This window comes from Chrysochloris asiatica, unplaced genomic scaffold (genome assembly GCF_000296735.1).
Source record: "Chrysochloris asiatica unplaced genomic scaffold, ChrAsi1.0 scaffold00007, whole genome shotgun sequence".
NCBI lineage: Eukaryota > Metazoa > Chordata > Mammalia > Afrosoricida > Chrysochloridae > Chrysochloris > Chrysochloris asiatica.
Window position 1 is genome coordinate 4,140,549 of NW_006408525.1, and position 24,620 is coordinate 4,165,168.

At 46.9% G+C, this 24,620-nt stretch overlaps 1 protein-coding gene across 3 annotated transcripts in view; it reads left to right on the top strand.

The window, feature by feature from the left end:
• Positions 1-2,266: 2,266 nt before the first annotated feature.
• Positions 2,267-24,620, top strand: part of UNC45B (unc-45 homolog B (C. elegans)) — a 32,676-nt gene continuing 10,322 nt past the window's right edge. The window contains exons 1-13 of one of the 3 annotated variants that reach the window (XM_006832326.1): positions 2,267-2,434; positions 2,911-2,947; positions 4,654-4,829; positions 7,371-7,460; positions 9,013-9,180; positions 10,909-11,077; positions 12,240-12,410; positions 13,651-13,822; positions 17,652-17,952; positions 19,372-19,466; positions 19,654-19,804; positions 21,203-21,343; positions 24,197-24,324. In XM_006832326.1, the coding sequence (XP_006832389.1) occupies positions 2,267-2,434; positions 2,911-2,947; positions 4,654-4,829; positions 7,371-7,460; positions 9,013-9,180; positions 10,909-11,077; positions 12,240-12,410; positions 13,651-13,822; positions 17,652-17,952; positions 19,372-19,466; positions 19,654-19,804; positions 21,203-21,343; positions 24,197-24,324 (1,967 nt within the window). The remainder of the gene's footprint in view (positions 2,435-2,910; positions 2,948-4,653; positions 4,830-7,370; positions 7,461-9,012; positions 9,181-10,908; positions 11,078-12,239; positions 12,411-13,650; positions 13,823-17,651; positions 17,953-19,371; positions 19,467-19,653; positions 19,805-21,202; positions 21,344-24,196; positions 24,325-24,620) is intronic. The other 2 variants (XM_006832327.1, XM_006832328.1) reach the window with 2 other exon arrangements.

Sequence of the window (24,620 nt, forward strand, 5' to 3'; positions counted from 1 at the left end):
CACTTTTTGTCTTGAACAAGCATAGAGCCCCTTGGACATGTGCTTGACTGCTAATTGAAACGTTTGTTGTTGTTGTTGTTAAGTGCCCACGAGTAGCATCCGATTCATAACGACCCTGTACAGGGTTTTCGAGGAGCAACTGGTGGGTTTGAACCGCTGATCTTTTGGTAAGCAGTCCAATGCCACACCAGGAGTCCAAGGGCTTTAAACCCACCAAGCACTCTACTGGAGAAAGATGTGGCAATCTCCTGTAAAGTTTTACAGCCTTGGAAACCCGGGGAAACATTCTACTCTGTCCAATAGTCACTCTCCATTGGATTTTACTCGATGGTAACAGGTTTGGTTTGGGGAATCATCGACTCAAGGAAGTTTTCTCCGACACTAACGTGGACATACTTCTCTGTTCTATGTTTCCAAAGCATCCTGGTATCCATCATACTTAGAAATCACAGATTCATGAAATGATTTCAATCCAATCACTCAGCGAATACTGAGCATCTAGGTGGCACTGTGGTATAAAGCACTGGACCACAAGGTCGGTTTGAACCACAAGGTCGAGGGTTCAAACTCACGGGCTACATCTTTGGAAAGAGAGGGTGGAAAAGCTCCATTTCATCAACCAAAAAATGCCAGGGCAAACTGTGGACCAGATCATACACAAGTTCAGGCCGAAGCCAAAGAAAATTAAAACAGACTCAATTTGTCCCAGAAGAATACTCAGTTGAATGGGGGGAATACAATCCTTGGTCTCAGGAAACTCCCTGTCTGACCCAGCTCTTGCCTTGGGAGAAGATTTCTGTCTGATGGAGGGTATGCAGAGTTCATCCTCAGGGAGCTGCCAGTCATGGGAAAGGCAGGCTGGCCACTCAGGTAACTATCCTATCCACTGGATACAGATAGAGATGAGTAGGGGCCATGAGATAGAAACAAATGGACAATCCATTTACACTAAACTGAATCCTTTTGGTCTTTCTCAAAAGCAAAGATGTTTTCAGCAAATGAAAGCAGAAGGAATTGAGGAGTTGTAGATGAATAGGGCTGTGAACCGCAAGATCAGCAGTTCGAAACTACCAGCTGCTCCATGGGAGAAAGATGAGGCGTTCTGCTCCAGTAAAGATTTATAGCCTTGGAAACCCTGTTCAGGGTCACTATGGTTCGGAACCGACTCGACAGCGCTTAACAACAACAACAACAGATAAATGGGAAGTAGCCCTGGTGGTGCAGTGGTTAAGGCTGGCAGTGTAAACCCAGTAGCCATTCTGCAGGGGAAAGATGTCCATCTGCTTCCATAAAGATTACAGCCTTGGAAACACTGCTGTGCAGCTCTGCTCTGTCCTACAAAATTGCTCTGAATTAGCCCCGACAGCAGCGGGTGGATTTTCAGACAAGTGGAAGGAGCTTTATTGTCCCTCCCCTCCACCCTGCTGAAAAGTTCCTCTGGAAGTCAACAGTTGTTCTGGGACTTGGGCAGCTGCTCTGTGCACAGGTCTGCCAGCCCCTCAGCTGTCACCCTGCTCCCAAAATAGCAGTGATTAGGGGAGGGAGAAAGAGCAGGCTGTTTATCTAGGATGGAGGTGGAGAAAGTGCCTAAGGAGAGGGGCCAGCTAAGGAGGTTTCTATTCCTTCTGGATCTTTCTCTCTCTCTTTAGATTGTGAGTGTCTGACCCCGCGGGACTGCCACTAAGCAGAGTGCTCAGGCAGGGGATAGTCAGTCCCTCCACGAGTCTGTCTGGGAAGGGGGAGGGCCCTGAGTATCAGTGACACACTCCAGGGCCACCTGCCCCCTGTGACCAAATATGGTCTGGAACCACTGGCAAGGGTGATAAAGTCTCCTAGGGGGTGCTGGGAGGAGTGACCCAGACTGGTGGACTGGAAGGCCACCTCACAGGAGCACAGATCAAGAGCTGGGTCCTCCCTGAGACAGTGAGCTGGGCCCAGAGGTGTTTCTGGGGAGGGAAATGGGGACTGGGAAAAAAACTGCAAGGAGAGATTAGGCCTTTAAAGTGGGGACTTAAGTACCCTGGCTGGGAGGGACAGAGAAGTAGGGACGCTGAGCTCCCTTTCCATTTGGTCGTTTGCTCTGAGCATTGGTTTTGTCCTTCTGGGGCAATGGAATTAGGAGTCCATGGAGCCGGTTCATTCCTGCTGAATCTTCACCTCCAGGCCTCCTGGAGAAGGGGATCCTGGAGTTTGGGCCCTGAGGCCAGGAGCTCAGCCTCTGTCTAGAGTGAGGGACGGGTGGGACTGAGCCTCTACTCTCTGACAGATGGCGGAGGTAGAGGCAGTGCAGCTGAAGGAGGAAGGCAATGGACATTTCCAGCTACAGGACTACAAGGCCGCGGCGAAGAGCTACAGCCAGGCTCTGAAGCTGACCAAGGACAAGGCCCTGCTGGCCACGCTGTACCGGAACCGGGCGGCCTGTGGCCTGAAAACGGTTTGGGCCTGGGCTGGGGTCTGTTATTCCAGCCTTCTTAACTGGACTCATGGGGCTGCAGGAGGCGCCTCCCATTCTGTTCTTGAAGGGACAACCCTGACCCACCCCTTTGTAGAGTGCAATATAGAGAGAAAATCCTCCGGATCAGAACGAGTGTGGTGGAAACAAAGGTCTCTGGGCCACACACCACCCAGCCGGATGCTTTCATGTTCTCTCATGGCATCTTAGCAGCCCTGGGAGGTAGCTGCTCTTCTCATCCCCATATTGCCAATGAGAAACTCAAGGAAGGCTGAGAGCTTAATTCACTTGCCCCAGATCTCCCAGGTAGTGAGAAACAGAGGTAGGATTCAAACCCAGGTCTGCCAGATCCACTTTTCCATGCTTTTGCTCCTCCACCACGCCACCCGCCCCTCTCTGGGGGACACTGGCTATGTCATTGGGCCCACATTTACTGAGACTCTTTCCCCATTTCTCAGGAGAGTTACGTTCAGGCGGCTTCAGACGCTTCAAGAGGTGAGCTACCCATGCTCTTGCCCTCACCCTCCCACCCCCTGCCACAGTTTCCCCACTGGCTCCCTGGCTCTGTGTCCCTGACATTCACTGGAGTGACTGATTATATAAATGTCAGGCTGACGATATAGAGAGAGCTTTAGGTGGCTCATCGTTTAAGCAAAGGACAGACCTAATTAAGTTACATGTTTACAGTGTTGGGACAGTTCTCTTTCTGAAGGAATGCTTCTGGAACTGCTTTGGTTATAATAATAGGCACACCCTACTTTGTGAGGCACTGTGGGTTAATGCACCAGAATGCAAAGCCCTTTGAACTGCAAGGTGGGCGGTTCAAGATCACCAGCTGCTCCTTGGAAACCCTATAGAGTCGGAATCCGACTCTACAGCACTTAACAAAACAACAACTTTGTTGGGTGAGTTCCTGGGGCTCCCTGTAAAGAGGCAAATCAGTCTAGTTCTTGCTTTGGGGCCTAGGGCTAAGATGCTATAGCCAGCAAGCGGCCTTAGGCCTTGTCTTTCTCCCACAGACACTGGGGAGAAAAACATAAGTCAGTGCTAGCAAAAGGAGCCCTGGAGGCACAGTAAATTAAACACTGTGTTGCTAACTGAAATATTGGCGGTTCAAGCCCACCAGCCACCCAGTGAGAGAACAATGAGGCAGTCTGCTTCTATAAAAATGTATAGCCTCAGACACCCTATGAGGCAATTCTAGTGTGTCCTGTTGGTAAGTACCGTGGAGTCAGTTCTGACTCTTAATAGTGACCCTGCACAGGGTTTCCGAGGCTGCAAATCTTTACAGATTTGCAGAAAGCCTCATCTTTCTCCCGGGGAACAGCTGGTAGTATCGAACTGTTGACCTTGAGGTTAGCAGCCCGATTCCTAACCACTACGCTACCAGAGCTCCTTGGTGTGTCTTAGAGGGCCCTTAAAAATCAGAATTGAGTAGATGGCAGTGGGTGGCAGAATGCCTCAAATCTACACCTAAGCCCATGATGAAAATAGGAAGACTTCATGGGCTGCCTTTTTAAGTAAAATAACATACAGAATGAAGGAGGCTGTCTTCTGCATGGGTCTGTTTTGCATTTGATTTGGGTTAGTATTTTTTAGGAGAGACAGGTGGTATGGAATAAGTATAGGAGGGAGGGAACCAGCCTGAAAGGGATTGGAAACTTGTCACGTGAGCAGTTGGGGTAAGTGGCAATATTTAGCCCAGAGAAGAGAACTCCTAGGTGGGACAGACAGCTGCCTTCAATTACCTAAAAGACTTTCACCAGGAAGCAGGATTGGATTTCATCTTGGGGCTTCTAGGACTGGGTTTAGGACACAAGAACAAAGTCATAGGGATATATATTTCAGGTAGAAAGAGGGAAGGGCTTTCTCATGGAGCCAACTGACTACCTTGAGAAGTAGGGAGCACCCCATCGCTGGAGGCATGCAAGCATCAACTGGATGAGCATGGGCCGGGATCATGTAGTAGGACTCAAGCATCGGGGTTGGACAAGATAACCCTTACACTTTTTTCCAACCTTGAGTCTCGATCATTTGTACTGCCTTCCTAACAATGGGAGTGGGATAAATAGCCCAGTTGGGAGGGTGGATGATCTCCAAGGAAGACACAGAAGTCAAGCAAAAGCATGCTGTTGGAGTTGGGGGCAGTGGGAGTGGGGGTGGGTGGTCTGGAGCCCTGTCCTGTCCTCTCTTCTCACTAGCCATCGACATCAACTCCTCGGATATCAAGGCCCTGTATCGGCGATGCCAGGCTCTGGAACACCTGGGGAAGCTGGACCAGGCCTTCAAGGACGTGCAGCGCTGTGCTACCCTAGAGCCAAGGAACCAGAACTTCCAGGAGACACTAAGGAGGCTCAGCACCAGCATCCAGGAGAAGGTGAACCCACCCCTTCCCACAAAATTTACTCATCCCTACCCATCCCTAGAAGGAGCTCTGGTAGCGTAGTGGTTACAAATCGGGCTGCAAACCTCAAGGTCAGCAGTTTGAAACTGTTCTGCAGGAGAAAGATGAGGCTTTCTACTCCCGTAAAGATTTACAGCCTTAGAAACCCTGTACAGGGTCACTATGAGTCAGAACCGACTCCAGGGCACATAACAACAACAACAACACCCATCCCTGGAGTCCTGGTGTGGCGCTGTGGGTTAATGTGTCAGACTGCAAAGATGTTTGAACTGCAAGGTCAGCGGTTCAAGCTCACCAGCTGCTCCTCAGAAAACCTGTACAGGGTCGATATGGATCGGAATTGACTCGACAACACTTAACAGCAACAACAACCCATCCCTAGCAAGGACAACAGGGTTGAGGAATGGGACATGAGAGCAGGGCTGGCCCAACTCCACACAGTCAGATGGAGAAGGCAGGTGACACACAGTCAGGCTTCCCTCTGGATCATCAGAAGGGGCAGTGGCTCATACAAGGTCTTTTATATAAGCCAGCTAGGACTAGACTCAGGTCTTTTAAATGGAGGTTTTTTCTTTTTTTTTTTTTTTAAAGCTTAAGTTAGTATATCAACACCACAATCACCCTCTCTTTTTATGAGGACAAAGGGATGAGATACCTGGGTATCTGGGATTTGGGGAGTATTGATGGAGGCTATATGAGAGTCAAGGAGCTCTGGTAGCGTAGTGGTTACAAATCGGGCTGCCAACCTCAGGGTTAGCAGTTTGAAACTACCAGCGGTTCTGCGGGAGAAAGATGAGGTGTTCTGCTCCCGTAAAGATTTACAGCCTTGGAAACCCTGTCCAGGATCACTATGAGTCGGAACCAACTCCACAGTATTTAACAACAACAACAACAACAATATGAGAGCCAGGAGCCAGGAGGGATGTGAACTCTTTTCTAGGAAAGTGGGGTGGGGTGGTCCTGCCACAATTTTCTGAACTTGTCCCCTGAAGGTGTTGGGTTCCTCTCTGTAAGCGCAGGAGGATCTTTCAAGTCTTTGCTCCAAGACTCAGTTCCTCCCACGTGGTGGGGTAGCCTCGTGGTGGGACCACAACACACAATATAGAGTCCAGACTCAGGGCTAGGGACACTAATAAAGGAGCCATCAGAGAAGGGGTGGTAGAATGAGAAACTGGAAGAAAATGAATCCCAGGGTAGACCAGTAGAGCGTGAGGACTGGTAGGATGTAGCAGGCAGTGCAGAAGGAACTGGTGAGATGGGATCAGGCAAGGTATTTCATGAGCAATTCAGAACATTGGAGCTGGGGTGGGCAGTGGGAAGGATTAGAAATCCAAAGATAAGATGTTTGTTTGATCTTTTTAAACTTTCTATTGTGAGTGGAGTGAAGGTTTACAGACAAGATCATCAGCTTTACAGTCAACAAATCCTACACATCTCAAGGATTTCAATCCTCTCCAAACAACAGTGATCCCGCTTCCTCCCTGTGCTTCCTGTTTGCATTCCATCTACTTTCCTACTCCTTTTCAACTTTGTCCTTAGGAAAAGGTTACCCTCCTGAGTTTGAATGACTTACCACTCCATGGTGAGCATACTTTACTAATGTTGTCTCCCCTATGTATGTAGCTACTGATTGGCTGGAAATTGGACCACAAGAGTGCATTCCTTTCCAGACCTGAAGGGTAGTTGAGGGCCACAAAGAAAAGGTTTTAATTTGCTTGAACAGATGCTTAGAAGCTACTTCAGGTTTCTGATCTGGAGACATTTTAATTTTAGTCCAAAGTTAAATATTTAATGACTAATAGCTTACTACATGGAGTCCTGGTATAGTGCTGCAGGGTAAGCACTAGATTGTTAACCACATGGTTGGTGGGTCAAACCCACCAGCTGCCCTTTGGAAACCCTATACAGGGTTTGCTAGGAGTCAGAACTGACTCCACAGCACTTAACAAAAAACCAACAACAGCAATTTGCTACATTGGTGGTTCAGTGGTAGAATTCTCCCTTTCCATGCAGAAGACCCGGGTTTGATTCCTGGCTAATGCACCTTGTGTGCATTTATCATCTGTCTGTCACTGGAGGATTGTGTGTTGCTATGATGCCAAACTGATTTCTGTGGAGTATTCAGACTAAGATAGACTAGGAAGAAAGGCCTGGCAACATACTTCTGAAAATCAGCCAATGAAAATCATATTTGTTTAGTTGTGCAATCAGGGTCAACTCCATGGCAGCTAACAACAATTGTTTACTGGACTCTAAAACTGATCTCCTTCTTCCCTTCCAATACTGTTGTGATGATCGTTTAACTAGACTGTAAGCTTTGTGGGCAAGGATGTGGTTTTGTTCACTATTCTATCCCCCAGTCTCTAGAACAGTGGTTGCTGGCACGCAGTAGTTATTCAGTAAAAGTTTGTTAAATGAATAACTGAACAGAAGTAGAGACTATATTTATTGTGATGAACTTAACGAAATAACACAGACATCCGCCTGTCTCCTCATCTCCTCCTTTCTCCTCAGCTCCGTGTGCAGTTCTCCACAGACTCGAGGGTACAAACGATGTTTGAGATTCTCCTGGACGAGAACAGCGATACTGACAAGCGGGAGAAGGTGAGTACTGGGCAGTGACAGTAGAGTGCGCTCTCTGAGCCCGCCAAATAATCAGCTTGGAGACCCCACCCTTAGTTTCTGGACTGAAACGTCACCGCACGGTAGGGGGTGCAGCGGGAGAAGTGTACTAGAAGAATAAGAAAATTGGCTAAAAGTAAGCAGATTAGAAAGCAGCAGTAAACTATATAAGAGCCATCATTAGGATGGGTCAAGTGAGTTAAGTCATCTACGTGTAGCGTCAGTTCCTTTATTTAATTTCTGATTCTTTGTTCATTATGGATTTTCTGCATTAATTTTTTATTTTTAAAAGGTTTTGCCTTAAGTGTTAATAACTGTGTTTTTGGCAGCTCCTTGAATATTGCCCTCAAGGTGACTTGCTCTCAGCTGCCTCACACTAGTTCCAACCCAGAGAAACAATGACACACTAAAATAATGTTTCACTCCATTAAAAAATATCACAAAAAGTCATTTTGAAATATTAAAATATTTACTCATAACATCATCCTCTTACCCAAATTTGTTTCCTTTTTTATGTTCCCTTCTAGTCCTTTAGATGGAAAAATATTAAACATTTAAATATTTTACATTCATAAGAACTTGACAGGCAATGCCTGGAGGAAATTTTATTGGTTTTATAGTCAATAAATCCATGTAATATGCAAATATCTTCTACACCAAAAGCTGGTGAGGACTTAATGAGTTGTTAAAAGTGCTTTGAAAAGTATAAAGCCTTGGCTGATGGAGAGTGATGATGCTTCCAGCCCATCTTGCCCATCTGTTTTCCCACCTTCCCCCTCTCTTCCTGCCACACAAGGTCTTTCCCCAGCCCTCCATTCTCAGGTCCTGCTTGCTGCCTCCTGTTCTAGATCCATAAGGTACATGTATCCTCACGTGGGAGACTTTACCATGGGGAGGGATTTAGGAACCTTCTAGTTCAATTGCCTAATTTTAATGATGAGAACTCTGGGGCCCAGAGAGGTGGTCTGACTTACCCAAACTCACATAGCTAATATGTTGCAGAGCCAGAACTCAAACCCATCTTGTTCTCTTTCTGCCCATCACCCTCCACTTGTCTGTGAACCCCTACAAAACTCCAGGTTACCCTGAATAGGTAAACAAACCAACAAAGACAAAACCATCTTAAAGGAACTCCAAAAGGAAAAAAATTTAAAGGAAATAATTCTCCATGTGAAAATTCTTCATTTCTCTCTCTTTTAATCCTTATTTCATAAGCACAAATACAGTTTTATGTGAACATAAATGCAATCAGAGAGAACATCCAATTCTGATTCTTCTTACTAACATTTCCCCCAGTTGCTTTATAGTTTTTCTGTTTATGACTTTAATGACTGCAAGTTAGTCTTTATGGAAGTTACTTTGTTTCTTCTTTTGAATTATATTCTTGGGTTATATTTTCAGGATTATAAATTCAAAAAGATATGAAGATGTTTTGAAGACCTCACTCTTGGAACAGCACTTGTCCTTGGCCCAGAGCCCAGGTCTTAGTAACCATACCTCCCTTAAGAACTTCATTGTCTCCTCCATTCTTCAGGCCGCCAACAACCTCATTGTCCTAGGCCGTGAGGATGCTGGTGCTGAGAGGATCTTCCAAAACAACGGAGTGGCCTTGCTGCTACAGCTCCTGGACACTAAAAGGCCTGAACTGGTGCTGGCGGCAGTGCGGACCCTGTCGGGCATGTGCACTGGCCACCGATCTAGGGTGCGGACCTGGTGTGGGGGGCTGTCCCTCCAAGGATTTGGAGGATAACTTGTAGTCAGGGCTGTGCCCGGCACATGCAGGCTCTGATGCAAAGTCGAAATTATCCCCCTCAACCTTGGTTGCATGACTTTGGATTCAACAGAGAGTATGTGCCCCTTGTTCTTCTTTGAACTGGAAATGAGTCGAGCTAAGCAAAGATGAGATTATTGAAATTGGTTTAGGAGGAAGATTAAAGGCAGACTATGACAAGGGAAAGGGTTTCTGGTAGCGTAGTGATTACGAGTTGGGCTGCTAACCTCCAGGTCAGCAGTTTTGAAACTACCAGCCTTTCCACAGGAGAAAGAGGAGGTTTTCTGCTCCCGTGAAGATTTATAGCCTTGGAAACCCTATAAAGGGTCGTTATGAGTCAGAACCGACACTACGGTATGTAGCCACCAACCAATGACAAGGGCAGTGAGAGTGGTTAGGATGAAGATGCCCCTCTCTGTCTGCTCTTGAGTTCTTGGTGGTGAAGGGAATACAGGGATACCCAAGATTGAGAGGGAGGAGCCAGCGCTGCTGTCCAATAGAGATCTAATATGAGCATATATGTAGTTTTAAATTTTCTTATAACTCCGAACCCACTGCCATCATATCGATTCCAACTCATAGCGACCCTGTACAGGGTTTCTGAGCCTGTAAATCTTTATACGAGTAGAATGTCTCATGTTTCTCTCGTGGAATGCCTGGTGAGTTTGAACTGCTGACTTTGTGGTTAACAGTCCTGTGCTTATCCTACAGCACCACCAGGGTTCCAATTTTCTAATTGTCATTGTTGTTAAGGGCTGTGGAGTCGGTTCCCACTCATAGTGACCCTGTATAGGGTTTCCGAGGAGTGACTGGTGAGTTTGAACCACTGACCTTGTGGTTCAAACTGACCTTGTAGTCTAGTGCTTATCCTACAGCACCACATAAAAAGAAACAGGTGAGACGAATTTTAATAATTTATCTTATTTTACCCAGTGTGGGCTCAATCTTAATGACGATTATGAGGATGGCGCAGGATCTGGCAGTGCATGAGATCGCTAGGAGTTGGAACGGACTCGATGGCACCTAACAACAACAACATAAAAAATATATAGTTTCAACATATAATCAATATAAAAAGTACTACAGGGATATTTTACAGACTTTTTTCGTCATACTAATATTGTTGTTTGTTGCTGTTGAGTTAATTCTGACTCATGGCAACTCTGTGGGTTACAGAACAGAACTGCTCCATGGGTTTTCCTGGTTGAAGCAGAAGGTCAGGCCTTTTCTTCCATGGTACTTTGGATGGGTGGGTTTGAACCTACCTTTACGTTAGTAGTCCAGTGCAAACAATTTGTGCTTCCAAAGGACCATCTTGTTATACTAAGTCTCCAAAATTCTGTGTGTATTTTACACATATTGCACATCTCAGATTGGAACCCCCATGTTGCAATACCCCCATGTTGTATATTGCAATAACACTATTCAGTATTGCAGCTATTGCAGCTCTACACGTCTGCAAAGGGGCATGGCTTGTGCCAAGGGTCTTTGCTGCCCCTGGGCTCCATGAGAGGCATTGGTTGCCTGGGATGATTTCCCTACTGCATGGGGTGGGGTGGGGTGGGGTGGGGTGGGGGTAGTTAACATCCATCTCCTAGTTTGCATGGCAGCCTGAAGGGAGGGGCAGGGCCTCTGACTGTGGATCTTGTTGGGGTCTAGGCCACAGCGATTCTCCACGCAGTCCGGATAGACCGAATCTGTGGTCTCATGGCTGTGGAGAACGAGGAGATGTCTCTGGCTGTTTGCAATCTGCTCCAGGCCATCATTGACTCGCTGTGCGGGGACGACAAGCAAGAGCATCGAGGGAAGGAGGAGGCCCTGGTTTTGGGTAGGAGACAGTCTTCAGTTTGGGTTCAGGGAGGTAGGGAAAAAGGAGAGCCAGTCATAACCTCAGACTGGGCATTCCCTGAAGTGGAGGTGGTGGTGGTTATGTGCAATGGAGTCGGTTCTGACTCATAGCAACCCTGTACAGATTTTCCGAGGCTATAAATCTTTTTGGGAGCAGAAAGCCTCATCTTTCTCCCGTGGAACAGCTGGTAGTTTCGAACTGCTGACCCTGAAGTTAGCAGCCTGATTCGTAACCACTACGCTACCAGGACTAATGACTAGGGATACTGAAATATCCTAGTAATTATTTATGTATTCCATTTCATTTGTGACAACTTTCAATTAATTTTTCTAGATTCAAAGTTTGTGCATTCCATGTTCTGATTATGAATGGATGTTTGCAGCTGTTTCTTCTCCTTCTTAGACTGGAAGCTCTGTGAAACCTGTCCCCCATGGGTGACCCTGCTGGTATTTCAAATATCAGAGGCATGCCTTCCAGCATCACAGGGGCATGCAAGCCACCACAGTACGACAAACTGACAAACAAGTGGTGGCTACGTTATATAGTTCCATCTTTTCACCTGCCATTTACCTACATGGTTTAAGATCCTTTACTTTTCTGCCTGCCTGTCTTTGGGTTCTAGCCTAGAATGAGAGTAAAAAACTCAACATCTCAGGGAGATCTGATTGAGCCGAAGCAGGAAAAAGTGCTTGCCTATTAAGATCCGCCATTGAGTAGGGGGTCCTGGTGCTGCTATAGGCAAAGAGGTTGAATCAGGTCCCCGCTTGCCTGAATCTTTGGGGAGTAAATGCCTGTAAGGAGGGTGAATTTCCTTTCTAGAAAACATTTTATTAAGTCAGTTTATTAGAAGCTGCATAAAGTGTCTTGGATTCCTGCCAATCATTGCCTGGAAAGTGAAGAACTTTCTAAGAACCTGAGTTGTTTAAGGGAGAAATGCCCTGCTGTACAAGTCAGTGTTCAGGGAGTGGCTGGAGGGCCCTTTGGGGTGCTGTCTATGGATTTCCCTCCCTTTTAAGAGGTTGGGTCGAGTGGGGAACACTGTGTCCTCATTCAAGTATCTAAGAAGCAGTGGATTTGATATTTCCACACTCCTCTTAGCAACCTCTGTCTGAGGGTCCCTGCTCTGTTTTCCTTAACTCAGATACCAAGAAGGACCTGAAGCTGATCTCCAGCCACCTGCTGGACATGCTGGTCAGTAAGAAGGTGTCTGGCCAGGGTCGGGATCAGGCCTTGAATCTGCTCAATAAGAACGTCCCCAGGAAGGACCTTGCCATTCACGACAACTCACGCACCATCTATGTGGTGGATAATGGTGAGCAGGTGGGAAGATTTGGGGTTCACTTCAGCTTTGTAAGTGTGCACCAGGGCATGTGGCACCCAGAAGAAAGTGGAAGAGCTGTAGTTCTTCTTTGGGAGGAGACTTCTAAGCTAAAAAGACAGGAAAAGTTATTAACACCGTAGGAGCCACTAGTGGGATGTTGTAGATCAAGGCTCTGAATTCAGAACCTGAACATACCCAGAAAGTTTCCAAACATTTCCAAAAACTTCTGGGTAGAGTTACCTCACAAATGGGAGCAGAAACCAGACAGCATTCAGTCACCAAGTTTGAGGGAGATGTTCCTGATGCTTCACAGTTGCCAAAATGTCGCAGGCCTGGACTCCTGGCTGAAGGATAAGCACTGAAGGATAAGCACTGCACCCAACAGTTCAGCAGTTCAAGCCCACTAACTGCTCTTTAACATCAGAATCAACAGCGTTTAACAACAACAGTGGTGGTGGTGTGCCATGGAGTTCGTTCCGACTCATAGGACCCTGTATAGGGTATCTGAGGCTATAAATCTTTATGGGAGCAGAAAGCCTCATCTTTCTCCTGCAGAACGGCTGGTAGTTTCGAACTGCTGTCCGTGAGGTTAGCAGCCTGACTCGTAACCACTACGCTACCAGAGCTCCTTAACAACAACAATTGTTGTGAAGTGCCATCGAGTCGGTTCTGACCCATAACAACCCTGTATAGGGTTTCCAAGGAGCAGCTGGTGAGCTTGAAACTGCTGACCTTGCAGTTCAAACAGCTTTGCAGTCTGGCGCATTAACCCACAGCACCACACCAGGACTCCAACAACAACAGTGGAAGGGAGAAATTGACATCAAATGTATATTATACATGGACTCCTGATATGGCACTGTGGAGTCAGCACTGTACTGTGAACCAAATGGTTGGCAGTTCAAACCCACCAGCTGCTCCTTGGAAACCCTATGCAGGGTGGCTATGAGTCAGAACTGACTCAGCAGTGTTTAACAACAACATACATTATACAAAGCTAGTTGAGAGTAATTAGTCTTGATTTTGAAATGTGAAAATAGAAGGTGGATTGTGCAAGGGTACATGCTCAGGTAGAGACAGGGTCAGGTGTAGAACCTGGGTCTCTTTGCCTCATTCAGCCCTCTTCACTACGGATGAACCATGTGCTGCTGATTAGACATTCCTGCATGAAAATGTGTGTTTATGAAGACAAAGCCCAGCAGGAATCTTATACTTGCTGTATATCCTGCAGGCCTGAGGAAGATTTTGAAGGTGGTGGGACAAGTCCCAGATCTGCCATCCTGCCTGCCCTTGACAGACAACACACATATGCTTGCCTCTATCCTCATCAACAAACTCTATGATGACTTGCGCTGTGACCCGGAGCGCGATCATTTCCGCAAGATCTGTGAGGAGTACATCACGTGAGTTCCCTGGAGGCCTGGGGCTGGGCTCAGTATGAATTTTCTATGGATGTGTAACAAATTACCCCAGGATTTGGCATCTGAAAACAACAATAATACTGTATTATCTCACAGTGGGACAGACGTTTGGGAGTGACTTAACTGGGTAATATAGACGTGGGTCTGTCAGGAGGTCACAGTTAAGTTCTCAGTTGGGGCTGTAGTTATCTGAAGGTTTGATTGGGGCTGGAAGATCTGCTGTCAGGTGGCTCACCCACCTGGCTGGCGTATTGTTGCTGGCTGTTGGCAGGAGGCCTCAGTGCCTCTCCATGTGACCGCTCCATAGGATGGTTCACTCATGTGGCTGTTGATGGGAGACCTCAGTTTTTCACCTCTCCACAGGATGGCTCATTCAGATGGTAGGAGACGTGTTGGTAGGAAACTTCCCTGTTCACCCTGTGGACCTCTCTATACGCTGCTTAAGTATGCTCACGGTATGGCAGCTGGCTTCCCCTAGAATGAGCTGTCCAAGCGAGAGCAGGGAGGAAACAGCAATGTATTTTGTGCCTAACCTCAGAAACCCCACACCATCACTTCTGCTACATTCTGTTCCTTAGAATCAAGTTGCAAAGTCCAGCCTACATTCAAGGGGAGAGAATTGGGTTCCACCTTTTAAAGGGTGGTGGTGGTGGTGATGGTGGTGTGTTGTGGAGCCGGTTCCAACTCATAGTAACCCTGAGTAGGGTTTCTAAGGCTGTACATCTTTACAGGAGCAGAAACCCTCATTTTTCTCCCATGGAGCAACTGGTAGATTTGAACTGCTGACCTTACGGTTAGCAGCCCAGCTTGTAATCCACTATGCTATCAGGGCTCCTTCTTTTAAAGGGAAGATTGTCAGGTAATTTTTGGACATATTTAAAGCTCTTCCAGGCTCCTGTGGTCGAAAGGAACAGATTTCAATTTGTTACGGAGGGTGTCCTGACTCTTTTGAGACTTTAAGAACTGGGTGGCCTTGCAGAGTGTGGGCAGGGCACCATGCCCTCAGCAACCCAAATTCCTGGGTCTTCCTTCTGTTGCTCCATCATCAGTGTGGCTCAGAGGTGCCCTCTGGGTTTTATCTTCTCTCTGTGTGTCTTTCTCCATCTTTTCTCATTGCTACGTGGCTTTTTAACCCTTTATTCCAACAACTCTCATATTTTATTGTGCACAAGAATCACTGCGGGGGCTTGTTGTTCTGATTCCTGGGACCCCTCTATCCTAACTTAGTAGTCTGGGGTGTGACTCAGGAGGTTGCATGTTTAAAAAGCCCCAGGTAGTCTCAAGGGGTGAAGACACTACCTTTACTGCCTTTCCTTTCTCTGTCTCAGGTGTTAACAAACTTTGGCTGCCAAAGCCAGACAATGACTATTTATTTAGGCTTTTGAGGCAGGGGCTAGGCCTCTATTGCATCGTCTTCTTTTTTAACTCTTTAAAACTGGGTGGGGGACCCTTTTTTCAGTCAAGGGCAAGTTGGATATTTATAACATCATTAGCTGGCTATATGAAACTATCAACTTAAAAATTAGCCTGCTATAATGTGATGACTGGAATTGCGGTTGCCAAATGATTTTGCTGGCCTTATAATGAGAGAACCATTCTTAGCCCTGAGGACTTGGGAATTTGGCCACAGCTGTAGTTTGCTGACTCCTGCTCTGTTTAGTAACTTCTACTCGTCACAACTTTGGTTCAGTTACAAATCTTCATGGCAGCTCGCATCTTCTCAGCTTCAGCTTTTCCTGGTAACTTCTTGGGTGTCTCAGGAGTTCCTCGGCTGAATTCTAGTAGATGCCATCTAGGAGTCCCTGGGTGGTGCAGACAGTTAAGTGCTTGACTAGTAGCTAGAAGGTTGGTGGTTTGAACCCCTCCAGAGGCACCTGGGAAGAAAGGCCTGGTGATCAGCTTCCGGAAGGGCACAGCCTTGAAAACCCTATGGAGCATTTCTCCTCTGGATACACGGGGTCTCCATGCACCTGGATCAACTCAGGGACAACACCAACAGCTATCACCTGGCTAGTCCTCAACTGGCAGCACTTTTAAGTGGAGGCCCCTCCCCTGTCCGTCTGGGGAATGGCTGAGTCTGCTCAGGGCCCCCAGTCCTTAGGCCAGTCAGCAGAGGCTGAGGGGGTCAGGCTGTCTCTCAGGAAAGTGGGAGGCTGCAGGCCCAGGTGATATACCTTACATCTTTAGTCTCCAGTTGAATGGGAGTAAACCCAGTTGTTGTGAAGTGGGTTTTGATTCATGGCAACCCCATGTGTGCAGAGTAGAACTGTGCTTCTTAATGTTTTCATGGCTGTGATCATTCAGAAGCAGATTGCCAGGCCTTACTTCCTGGACTCCTCGAGTGGGTGTGAGCTTTTACTGTTAGTAGTTGACTCCTTGACAGTTTGTACCATCCAGGGACTAGTTTAAAGGGCAGCACCCCAACTAACAAGGAAAGACTCCGATTGCTTGTCTGGGTACTGAGTGGAGAGGAGATTCTTCCGCACAGGACTTTGAAGTTCAGAGCTGGAGGGAGACCCTTCTCCCACTTTACAAACACTGTCATTGGGGCCTAGAGGGACTTTCCCAAGGTTTCCCAGCAAGTCAGAGGCAGAGGTGAGACCCAAACCCAGGTCTCCACTTCTCAGTGTGGAGTCTTCTGAGTCATCCCAGTCGCCTTCTTTCATTTACACACAGCTGTGTCTGTGCCCCGACACTCCACATTAAATCAGCATGGGGAGGTCCTCAAGGGTCAGAAGGCATGTCACCTCTGATGTCCCCAGAGATTCTCCTGCACAGTAGGTAACAATAGATTCTGAAAACAAGGCAGAAACTTCCAGCTCATTCAGGCTGCCCTCTCACTCAGCAGGGAAGGGAACTGAACCAGACAGGGGAGTGACTGTCCCATGCCATGTCATGAGCCAGACACCAGGCTTGTTTGTGTTGTTGTTAAGTGCCGTCGAGTTGATTCTGACTCATAGTGACCCTGTATAGGGTTTCTGAGGAGAGGCTGGTGAGCTTGAACTTCCAACCCTGAGGTTCAAACCGACTTTGCAGTCCAGCACATTAACCCACAGCGCCACACCAGGACCATGCTAGGCTCTGTCATGTCATTGTGGATACTGTGCTGCCTGCCACAATCCTGATAGGACACAGGGCTTATGTCCCCAGCTGCTGGGAAGGCTGCCAGCTGCCAGCTATCACCTTTCTTTGGGACTTGCCTTAGCTGAGGAAAGCCACCTCACTCTCCCTGGGGTGGCTGGCACCCAGTAACTTGTCCCTTGTCACAACTTGGAAGAGCTCTAAAGGGTGTCCTAGCTCCAGAACTCTGTGCAGGTGGAAGCTTTGTGCTGACTTCATTGCAGCCCAGTCCCTCCCTCTATCTAGGCCTGCTTCCTTCTTCCCCCAACAGGTGCTGACCCTAATAAACTTACTGCATGTGAATTTCTATCTCAAAGTACACTTCCTGGGGACCCAGCTTCTGATATGACTTTTGTGTCATTCAATCCCTATGACAATATCAGATGTAGTGGTTGTTGTTGGTTCTGACTCATAGTGATCCTGTACAGGGTTTCCAAGGAATGGTTGGTGAGCTTGCACTGCCGACCTCATGGTTCAAATCGACTTGCAGTCCAGTGCATTAACTCACAGCGCCACCTCAGAACTCCTCCATTCACAGATCAAGAGGGTGAGGCTCAGAAAGTTTCCGTGAGCTGGCTAAAGTCACACAGGATACAAGTGGTGCTGCCCTCCTGTCTGCCTCTAGATCTTACACCCTTCCCGCCCCACTGAGCCAGTTCTCTTCATCACTCCTATCCTCCCTCCATTCCAGGGGCAAGTTTGACCCACAAGACATGGACAAGAATGTGAGTGCCATCCAGACGGTGTCGGGGATACTACAGGGCCCCTTCGACCTGGGCAACCAGCTGCTGGGGATGAAGGGTGTGATGGAGATGATGGTAGCGCTGTGTGGCTCGGAGCGTGAGCAGGACCAGCTGGTAGCTGTGGAGGCCCTCATTCATGCTGCCACCAAGCTCAGCCGGGCCAGCTTCATCATCACCAACGGTGTGTCGCTGCTCAAGGAGATCTACAAGACCACCAAAAATGAGAAAATCAAGATCCGTACCCTGGTGGTAAGTGCTGCTCATTGCCCCGGTGCCAGGCACCAGGGCTACCAGGGTGAATCAGACATGGTCCCTAACCTTGGGGGGCTCATGCTCTAAGGAGTACACAGCCCCATCCCAGCCCTTGCAGAACGAGGTGATAACTTCAACCATGAAGAATTGGTGTGTGTAAGAACATAGCTGCAGAACATAGCTGCTGTCTTAGCTTTAGTACATCTGCCTCTATGCTTATGAACGACTCTAGTCCAGAAAGTATTTCCAGAGCAAATTTCAAGAAGTCAGTTTGTTTCTTTAATCAGTTTCTCTATAAAACCCTATGACCCTATGAGAGTAGAACTACCTGCATAGGATTTCCAAAGCTGTAAATCTTTACAGAGGTGCTCAGATACTGTGTAGGATAAGCACTGGGCTGTGAACCACTAGCTCAGCAGTTTGAGTGCATCAGTCGCTCCCTGGGACAAAGATGAGACTTTCTGCTCCCACAAAGATTGACAGCCTCAGAAACTCTACACAGGGTTGCTGTGAGTTGGAACCAACTGTATGGCACTTAACAATAACAACGTATCATACGGAAGCAGAACACCCTAGGTTTCTCCTACCATGTGACTGACTGGTGGTTTGAGTAACCGGCATTGTGGTTAGCAGCCAGCCATTTGGATTCCTTAGGTTTTTTATAGCATAGTTAAACCTGCTTCCATTTGAAATTTCCTGAAGTTATTTTATCCATCTTTCATTTTTTCCCTTGTAAATATTACAATAAAGATATGAGTTAATTTTTTTGTTCATATGAATTTTTAAAAAATAAAACAAATGTTTAGCTTCTTCTGTCCTGGGGAGTTTTCTCTTATTGAAGACTTTTTTTTTTCCTAACTTGTTGCTGTTGTTGTTAAATGCCGTTGAGTCGGATCCGACCCATAGCGACCCTATAACAGGGTTTCCGAGGAGCGACTGGTGTGCTTGAACCACCAACCTTGCAGTTCAAACGGCTTTGCAGTCTGGCGCATTTACCCACAGTGCCACACTAGGCTAGAGTACAGTTTTTCCGGGTTCACATTTTGTACTTTTAAATATGTTACCCATAACATCTATACTGTAACAGGGATTACTGTTGCAATTTGGGACAAGGTTGATGTTCTCTTGTGGTGGCTTTTAAAGAAATGTCAGGAACAAAACTCATGGGATGAAATAGTAGAGACAAAAGGACAGGATAAACACCTCCAGTTTTGTGGGCATTGACCCTCATCTCCCGAGATCAGGGAGGGCATCTCAGAAGAGGTGCTGCCTTAGCTGCTTGGTCTTAGACACAGAGGTTTATCCAGGTGAAGAAAAAGGGCCAAGATGTTCTTGTAGCAGGGGTCCATGTGAGCAAGCCCTTGTCCCCAAGCCTGGTGTCTGACCTTACAAGCTTCTGTTTTCTCACCTCTGCAGGGACTCTGTAAGCTAGGTTCCGCCGGCGGCACAGACTACGGACTCAGGCAGTTTGCTGAAGGCTCCACGGAGAAGCTGGCCAAACAATGTCGCAAGTGAGGGAGTTGAATGTCCTCAGGTCTAGCATCTTCCCATGGGCTTCCTTGTAGGAGCCTCTGAAGTGTGCTCAAGTGGACTCCAGACAGGAAAGGCTCCTCATCTGCTGTCCACTACCCTGAGATTGCTTGGCTCTCTGGTTCTCATCTTGGCGCCCTTCGTCCAGCACCTCTCCCTCCTTTCCAGGTGGCTGTGCAATGCGTCCATAGATACGCGGACCCGACGCTGGGCAGTGGAGGGCCTTGCCTACCTCACGCTGGATGCAGACGTGAAGGATGACTTTGTCCAGGACATCCCTGCCTTACAGGCCATGTTTGAGCTAGCCAAGGCAAGTCGGGCCCTGGCTCCTGACTCAGGGAAGGCCTATTGTCCCCTCTGGGTCCAGACCTATAGGAGCCTCATCCTGACTCTACCCTATACTCTCTGTGTAAACCTGAATTGGTCATTCCCTTTTTCTTTTCTGGTCCTCATTTTACCTGACTGTAAAATGGACTCACAAATCTTCATGGCTTCCAGGTATTGGGAGGATGCACAGGACAGCATTTTTTCCTGGGGCCTTAGCAAGAGAAGTTTAAAAAGTCAAGAAGGAAGGTCCAGCCTTTCCCAGACTCCTGCCTTTCTCAGTCTCGCCTCCTTTTCGAGGCCAACTCTCTAGCTTAGTTCCACCAGTAAAAGGAGGATGTATGGGAAGATCTCTGGCCAGATCAGAGGCTGCCCAGCTCCCACCCCAATCTGCATCCTGGTTGGATAGGAAAAGCATGTAGGACTGGAATTTTAAAGAGACACAAAGCCAGGTATGCATTAGAGTCAAATAAATTCCGAGACATAGTGACCCTGGAAGTACTCCTTGGGTTTTCTTGACTGTAATTTTTATGGAGGGAGCCCGGGTGTCATAGTGGGTTAAGCATTGGGCTGATAAGTACAAGGTTGGTGGTTCAAGCCCACCAGCCGCTTTGAGGGAGAAAAAAGAGGGTGTATATTCCCGTAAAGATTTACAGTTTTGGGAATCCCAAAGAGCAGTTCACGCTGCATTATAGAGCCACTCTGCGTTGGAGCTGACTCAGTGACAGAGAGGTTTTGTTTTGATTTTAATCTTTATGGAAGCACATTACCAGGCATATCTTCCATGGGGAGGCTGGCTGAGTTTGAACTGTCAGCCGTAAGTTAGTGGTTAAGTGTAAACTTACCTGTGCCATCAGAGACCTTAAGCAAGGACTAGAGACTCCTGTGCAGACTCTCAGAGGAAACCCAGAGCAAATCTTTAGCCATCAAGTCCTTGCCAACTCATAGCGACCCTATAGGACAGAACTGTATAAATAGCAGCTAGCCAAGTTCTTCCAAACAACACGTAGACTTGCCCCATGGGGTTTCCAAGGCTGGAAAGCTTCATGGAAGTACATTGCCATGTCTTTTTCCCATGGAGTGGCTGGTGGGTTCAAACCACCAAGTGCTTAACCATTGCACCACCAGGGCTCCACTCTTAAGTGTACAGAATGCCTTTAACCTTCCCTTTATGAGCAAGACCAGGTTCTTTTCATGTATTGTGTTTTTTGTTTTCTCCTCCAAGATGTAGCTACACCAGTCACACACTCCCTAAACTAACTTACCAAGCCATGTGAGTGAGCCCTCTTGGATGCCTCTAGACCAGTGACAAGACTATGCCTTGTCCAAGGTCTTGTCCAAGTTCAAGACCATGCCTTGTCCATGGTCATGTCCGAGTTCTTCATGTCTCTAGACCAGCGACAAGACCATCCTGTACTCGGTGGCCACCACCTTGGTGAATTGCACCAACAGCTATGATGTCAAGGAGGTCATTCCTGAGCTCGTACAGCTGGCCAAGTTCTCCAAGCAACACGTGCCTGAGGAGCACCCCAAGGTGGGCCAGGGTCTGTGCTGCCAGAGTGTCAAAGAGGAAGAACAAGGATGCTTGCGTGTTGTGTGGTCTGTGTGGGGGATGATTTGGGACAAGGAGCCCTGGTGATACTACAGGTTAAGTGCTGGGAGGCCAACCTGAAGGTCAATGGTTCAAACCCACCAGTCATTCTGTGGTAGTAGAAAGATGAAGGAGTCTGCTCCCATTAAGATTTACAGTCTCAGAAACCCTAGGGAGCAGTTGTATTCTGTTCTCTGGGGTCACTGTGAGTTGGAATCCATTGGGCTGTAGTGGGGTTTTGAAGGGTTAGCTGCTGAGGGAAGGGAAGAGGTACGAGAAGTAGAAGATGACTTTTCTCCCACCAGGTGGCGCTCATGTATTGTCTTTGTTTTCATTTTCGATCATGGAAAAGCAATTAATTTGTACTTTGAGGAAACAAATGGAGCCATAATGAGCATTTTTCAGTTTATGTTGTTGGTTTTATGAATTTCAGGTAGTTTTATTTCATGTTTCTGGTATTTATAAAATAGAAAAAAATTTCCTCCAGAGTGTCTGGATTTGGGGCCTTGGGTGCTAAGTAAGAATAATGAGAGAATGAGGTCAACATTAGCTTGTTGTTGTTGGTGGTGGTGTGCCATGGAGTCCGTTCCGACTCATAGCGACCCTGTACAGGGTTTCTGAGGCTGTAAATCTTTATGGGAGCAGAACACCTCATCTTTCTCGCACAGAACAGCTGGCAGTTTCGAACTGCTCACTGTGAGCAGCCCAACCACTACGCTACTAGAGCTCCTTCAATGCCACAAATCCTTCTGAGACCCTCCCTAGTGACCCCTCCACTCAAGGGTATCATTTGCATATATGTATAAGTATGTTGTTGTTGTTAAGGGCCTTCGAGTTGGTTTCTACCCATAACAACCCTGTATAGGGTTTACGAGGAGCAGCTGGTGAGCTTGAAGTGCTGACCTTGCAGTTCAACTGGCTTTGCAGTCTGGCGTATTAACCCACAGCGCCACACCAGCACTCCCTGTATATGTATATATGTATATAAGTATATTACTTGCATATGAATATATGTATCCTATTCTCAGTAGCATCATTTTATTTTTTAAAAAATGATATAATTAATATACCATGTTGTAAAACAAGCAAAAAAGTTAGTCATAGAGAAAAGAAAATAATCATTTACAATTGCATTATTTCCATATGGCTGCTGTTGGCATTTTGATGTTATATTACCTAGTAGAGATGTTTTTTCCCTTCTGCATCTTTTTTTTTTTTTTTTTTAATGGTTATAACAGAAGGTAGTTATTATTTTGTGCCTAATTTTAGGAAAATATTTTATGTGTTTTCCACATTGTTATGTCATTCTCTGAATTATGAACAACAACAACAAAAATTGCACAGTATTTCATCCAGGCAAGGGGTGGATCACAAAAGTTTTAGAGACTGTCGGGGACTGTCCCTTCTGGTCAACCACTCAAAGGATGTACTATCATAACTATTCAACCCTGGGGCTGATTGTGGGTTTCCAGCAAAACAGAATCCATTGTTATCAACTTCATCTTCTCCTTAACCTCTTTTATTCTGGCCTATACCTCACACCCTCTAATGGAAAACCAAGCTTTTGCAAGAAAAATGATATATGGGTTTAGTGCTCTGGATGATCCTTTTGTTGTTGTTGATTTGTTTCACTCTTCTGTGAATTAAAGAGCCTTTGAAAATTCATTTCCTTACTCTATCAGCTACTTGGGGCTCTGTATTCATATAGTTAAAATGCCACATGCCCCTTGGCAGTTGCTTGGACAAAGGGAGTTAAGAGAAGTGTTTTACATTCCATTCCTGCTAAAACAGATGACCACAAGCATTGTGGCCTAAAACAATACAGACTTAATGTGTTATAGTCCAGAGATCAGAAAATCAATCTCACTGGGTACAAGTCATAGTATCATCAGGGTTCATTCCTTCTGGAGGCTGGGAGGGAAGAATTCCTTCCTTTGCTTTTTTCATTTCCTGGAAGCTGCTTGCATTCGTTGGCTTGTGACCCCTTTCCAAATGTCTCCAGCTCCTTGCTTCCCTCATCGCATCTCCTGCTACTCTGTCTGACTCTTCTGCCTTCCTCTTCAGAGGGCCTTTGTGATGACACTGGATTGTTGTTGTTCTTGTTAGGTGCCATCGAGTCGCTACCAACTCATAGCAACCTTATGCACGACTGCATCCAACAGGAGGGTGGCTCGTCTGTCAGTCTGTCGTGCTGTGCTGGTTTGCATGTCGCTGTGATGCTGGAAGCTATGCCACCGGTATTTTAAATACCAGCAGGGTCACTCATGGTGGACAGGTTTCAGCTGAGCTTCTAGACTAAGACAGACGAGGAAGAAGAGACAGACTATTTCTGAATATCTAGTCACTGAAAACTTTAATGAATAACAGGGGAGCATGGTCAGATAGCACCTAAATATTGAATACATTGGATAATACCTGGATAATCCAGGCTGACCTCCCTATCTAAGGATTAAAGTCCCTTTCTCCATGTAGGGGACTACATTCTCAGGTTCTGGAGACTCGTGCCTGGACATAGTTGTTGTTAGGTGCCTTTGAGTTATTAGTGATTCATTGTGATTCTATGCACAACAGAACAAAACCTATGCCCTTGCTTGTACCCTCCTCACAATTGTTATGTTTGAGCCCAATGTTACAGCCACTATGTCAACCTATCCTATTAGGGGGCAGTCTTCCTCTTTAAAATTTTTTTAAAAATTCAGCTACCACAAGAAGTCAGAAACAGACCATCTTTAAATTTTAATACACATTGGTTTGATGCCCTGGCCTCCTCCCCTTTCTCACCTGACATCTCCTCAGGACAAGAAGGACTTCATAGACATGCGGGTGAAGCGGCTTCTGAAGGCTGGGGTCATCTCTGCGCTGGCCTGCATGGTGAAGGCAGACAGCGCCATCCTCACCAACCAGACCAAGGAGCTGCTGGCCAGGTGAGGCTGTTGTGGGCCAAAAGCGGGCCAGGCTGGGGTCTGCGGAGGGTGGAGAAAGGAGGCTGGCCCAGGAAGTAGAATCAGTGAAGGGATTGGGACGCGAAGGAGCCTGGAGAAGGCTCAACATTGAAAAGTGACTAGATGAGGCAGGTCACTGCATGGGGAAATTTACATTAGGAAAACAGCAGTCACTGTCCATCCTGGGTCCCAGGTGGGATCAACTGTTCCTGAGATTAAAGCATAGTCTCTGCTCAGGAAGTTTACAGCCAGGTGGAGAAGGCAGCCAAGGTCACTGT